This window comes from Artibeus jamaicensis, unplaced genomic scaffold (assembly GCF_021234435.1).
Source record: "Artibeus jamaicensis isolate MK-2021 breed Jamaican fruit bat unplaced genomic scaffold, CSHL_Jam_final contig_465, whole genome shotgun sequence".
NCBI classification, from domain to species: domain Eukaryota; kingdom Metazoa; phylum Chordata; class Mammalia; order Chiroptera; family Phyllostomidae; genus Artibeus; species Artibeus jamaicensis.
In genome coordinates, this window is record NW_026521843.1 from 29,782,746 (window position 1) to 29,787,302 (window position 4,557).

The window sequence follows — 4,557 nt, forward strand, 5'->3', positions numbered from 1 at the left end:
ATAAAAAAGTAAAAAAAAAAAATTAAAAGAAAAAGGAAAAGCCCGTGTCGTTTCTGCCCCACGGCCCCGGCACTGGAGGGGTGAGTGTGGGCCCAAGGTTAGGAAGCAACGTCAGGTGCCTGGGGAGTTGTAGACTGCCGTGAGCAAGCTGCGGGTCAAACCAGGGACCCCACATGGTGGGCGAGGCCACAGTGTCTAAGAAAATGGAGCCCTTTCTTAGCCTGAGGTTCTGAAGAATCTGCACCACAGAAGGGGGCCCTTATCAGTGTCACCGTTTCAGAAGTGAGAGGAAGCCCCACCCCTGCGTGTTAAGGAGTTCTGGTTCTCGATGCCCACCCTCAGGCAGGGCGTCATACAAGCCCTTTAGTTGTGTGTGGGTCCAGGCTTCATGACTCCCCCTGAACTTGGGAGCCCGGCTTTCCCCAGGAGCATTCCTGGCATCTGGGGCACTGAGCCCTTTGGCCTGAGTGATGGACAGTGATGGGGAAGGGACCAGGAGAACTTGGGCAAAGATACATGCCTGCCACTGGCTCCTGAGCTACCACTGTATGTTGGAGGCTTGTGTTTCTCTGGGAGGTTGCTGAGAGGGAACGGTCCCTCCCTGCCTCCTCAAACCACAACTCGGGTTCCTTCGGAAGCTTGCCCAGGCTGCCCACAATCGCCTCCTTCAAAGGCAAAGCATTGGAAAGGGAGTGACAGCAGCTAAGGCCGAGGCACCAGCACTTTAGCAGAGACTTTAGGAAAAACTGCTGACAAAGAAGACTGCTAAAGAAGGTTTTGCGATTTTTCTTCTCGGGAGGCAAGTCCTGTTTCCTCCTGTGGGGATGGGATTCTGGGTAGTCCTGTGTGCCGGTCAACGGGATCACCTGGCCACCTCTCTGGACCATCTAGCGCAAAGAGCCTTGAAGGCCGGGTCACAAGCCCCCTGTGCTGTCTCAGGGGCTCACTCCTTCCAGGCGGGCTGCTGTTTTGCCTGCCATTGAGACCTCATGGTCTAGGTGCCTCTATCATGGGGAGCTCTACCTCCCCACCTGGATGGCTCAGATCCCCAAGTTATTTCTCATTACCTAGGTGACACCTCTAGTTGGATGCCTTTTAATCTTTTGCTCTTTTAAAGGGATACATATGACACTTTATTTAGGTCCTGTGAGAGGACCCCGTCCTAGAAAACATGTGCCTAAGTGTGCAGTGCCTTCAGCGTGACCAGAGCCGTCACTGAGACACAGGCGGGGGGCTCAGGAGCTGGCCCGACAGTCATGGTCCATATTCTGGAGGCGCGGCCCCCGGACGCCTTTCCTTTCTGGGGAAGCAGCCCTGACCTCTCTCCCGGCCACCCTGCCTCACTGGCTTCACCCCAGCTAGGGCTTGTGTTTTCAAACCTATTTCAGCACAAACTAGAAATTACCCAAAGTAGCTGGAGAATCACTGAGATCCCAACTTATTTTTTTTTTCTTTCTGCCATGAACTGGAAGGGGAAAGAAGAGGCTGACATTTAAGTGTGACTCTTAATAGTAGTGTGTGTGTGTTCCAGGCTCACATGCTTCGCTCGCTGCCAGGGAGGGAGACCTCATGGCTCTCGATCTCCCAGTGGTGATCGAAATGGCTCTCTCGGTGGTGTGAGGTGTCCGGTGCTTTTCTATATATATATATGACTAGTGTATATATAAAAATATATGTAATATATATATGTGTCTGACTAGATATCACATTTGTCCTTGGAATCGTCATCTTTTCAGATGAGAAAATGGGCTGAAAGGGTGTGGTTCTTTCATATTCCAAGATCCTTATCCTTTCAATAAAGGATAGGCCTCTGACCTTCCTCCAGGTCAATGTCTTAGAGGGTGAGTCTGGGAGATCCTGTCTGTTAGCTTGAGGATCATTCAGAGCAAAACCTGAGTCCTAAAACTGCTCCCATCCTGCTGTTCCACCAGCTCCCTCCCTTCTGCCTTCCTCTACCTCCAATACACACCATGTGTGGAGGAAACAACTTCACTTGATTACCAGTGAGGGCCAAATAAGGTTTAGAATGGGATGTGCCCCCAAAACCCTATGCACTCTGGAGCCAAGTTCTCTGACGTTTACAGGACGGCTGCTTTGACTTCCTGGTGCTGCCGCACCGGTGCCTGTAGCGGGTGCAGCTGGCGCAGCCCTGATTCGGAGGAGGAGGGGAGGGCTGGAGGCTGCACTTTGCATCATCGGGCTCTCGAAAAGGGAAAAACGTTGAACTGATCAATGGGAGTTAAGAAAAAAAAAATACACACTAGCAAAGCAAAATGGATGACGCTTGTGAAAGAAAGGAGGGTTGGGAGATTCAGAGATGTAAGGGGGGCCTCTGAGATCAGGCAGCTGAAGCAGAGCAGGGCCCCTGCAGCCCAGTGCTCCCCTCCCGGCGGCAGGCAGGCCACCCTGGGTTTTCTTCATTCAGAGTAGTTGCCCCGTGTGCTGCGCTAAGTGAACCACAGACTGAGAAAGGCCAGCTAAGCCCCTTACCACTGCAATTTCCAAACCTCGGGGAAACGCCGCAGTCCGCAAGTTGGTTCTATGTTTCATCTCATTGCGTAATACTACACCATTCTGTGTGTAGCGGCTGTGCTATCTATATACATCAGGAGGTAACAGATGGCTCTCCCCACCCCCACCTGTCAAAACTGTGACTATATCACTTCTGACGACCAGAAGGAAGCTGCTAGGCTGGGCCAGGATTCTAAATGCTGCGGAGGTAATTCAGAGCCATGTAAAGTTGCACCATATGTTTTGGGGTTGCCGACTGCTTACGTGCATGGGGACCGGGTTTCATGCCAGTCTGCAAAACCTAGGGCTGGCACTCTCCTCGCTGCGGTATGCACCGGGTGAGGGATTGGGTGCCACTTTTCCTCTCCCTCGAAGAGAATCTACTTGGGGCCACGGTTCTCCAAGAGGGGACCCACAAGTAAAATAGGTTCCCCCAAAACCTGTCACTGATAACATCAGGCCTGGCCAAATAGTATTTCTTAAAAAAATTTTTTTGGTTTCATTTTATTGGATAAAGATTAAGAAAGCGCCAGCGTCTGAGAGAAGAAAAGCAAGCCACGCCTGGTGGCACGCCAGCCTGGCGAGGGTCCCTGGCGCCGCAAGAAGGGCAGGCGGGCGGGCAGTCTACCTGGAGGCGCTGGTCTCCGCCAGGCGGTTGTTCATGATGCCCAGCGCACCCACGCCGCCCGAGAAGCCGTTCTGGCGCGTGTTGACGCACACGCTGCGCGGGTAGCCGTTGGCCGTCTCGGACAGCTGCTTCTGCAGCAGCGCCAGCGACACCTTGTTGGAGGCGGTGAGGTCGCGCATGGAGATGAGCTCGCCCGACAGACGGCGGCCCTCGGCGTCGCTGTCGCCGGCCGCGGGGTCGACGCCGAGCGCAGCCAGGCGGCGGCGCAGCCGGGAGCCGGGGGTGATGGCGTTGCGCCGAGCCAGGGGTGCGCCGGGTGCGGGGCAGCAGCGGGCGCAGCAGCGACAGCTCAGCTTTCGCAGCATCCAGTTGAGCACCTGCTTGATGAGGATGGAGATAACATTGAAGAGAGAATAGATGCAGCACACGCCGAGCAGGATGAAGAGGAAGTTTCCCAGGCGGTAGAGTCCCTGGTTCCTGTAGGCAGCGTGCTGGCTGCTCACCAGGTCCCCGAAGCCAATGGTGCTGAAGGTGACAAAGCAGAAGTACAGTGAGTCCATGTAGTCCCAGCCCTCCACGCTGGTGTACATGGCCGAGGCGCAGCACGACAGCAGCACTGCGAACAGGCCCAGAATCAGCAACACGTGGTACACCGAGGGCTTCCAGCCTGCCAGGGAGTCGGCCTCCGAGAGCGCCGAGCCGTGGCGGAAGGTGGCAGGCAGCAGGCCACTGCGGCGCAGCTGACGCTCGCGGCAGGTGCGCATGATGAAGGCCAGCAGCGAGATGATGCGCTCCAGGAACAGGTTGAAAAACAAGATGGTCCCAGCACAGCCGAAAAGCCCGTAGGCGATGAGGAAAGCCTTCCCACCCACAGTGGCGGGTGTGGTCATGCCGAAACCTGCAGAGACAGGACAAGGGTCAGCGAGGTCCTGGGTGGACAGGAGGTCCTTAGTGGGTGGGTGCTCTGAGTATGCAGGTGATGCTGTGGCTGCTACCTTGAGTGGCATGGCTCAAGCAGAGAGGAGTTAGTATTTAGACATTTCTCTCCCTTCATGGCATTAGACATTATTCCTGATTTTGTCAGCCCATAAACTGTTGGAGGAGACATAGCCTCTCCTGTTGGGGATCTTAAGTTAAAATGGATAGGCCAAGCCCTGGCTGGTGTAGCTCAGTAGGTTGAGTGCCAGCCTAGGAACCAAAACCTTGCCAGTTCAATTCCCAGTCAGGGCATATACATTGGTTGTATCCGGGTTCCTAGTTGGAGGCCTGTGAGAGGCAACCAGTCCATGTATCTCTCACACATTGATGCTTCTCTCCCTCTCTTTCACCCTCCTCCCCACTCTCTCTAAAAACAAACAAAATCCTTAAAAAACAGGTGGGGCAAGATGGTCACTAGGAAGGACTAATCAGGACACAGA

General features: G+C 54.4%; 1 protein-coding gene across 1 annotated transcript; it reads right to left on the reverse strand.

Moving 5' to 3' along the window:
- Positions 1-3,135: 3,135 nt before the first annotated feature.
- KCNK12 (potassium two pore domain channel subfamily K member 12) lies at positions 3,136-4,146 on the reverse strand. The gene has a single exon (XM_053666998.1). It carries the CDS (start codon positions 4,144-4,146, stop codon positions 3,136-3,138), a length of 1,011 nt encoding a protein of 336 aa, XP_053522973.1.
- Between the last annotated feature and the right edge of the window lie 411 nt (positions 4,147-4,557).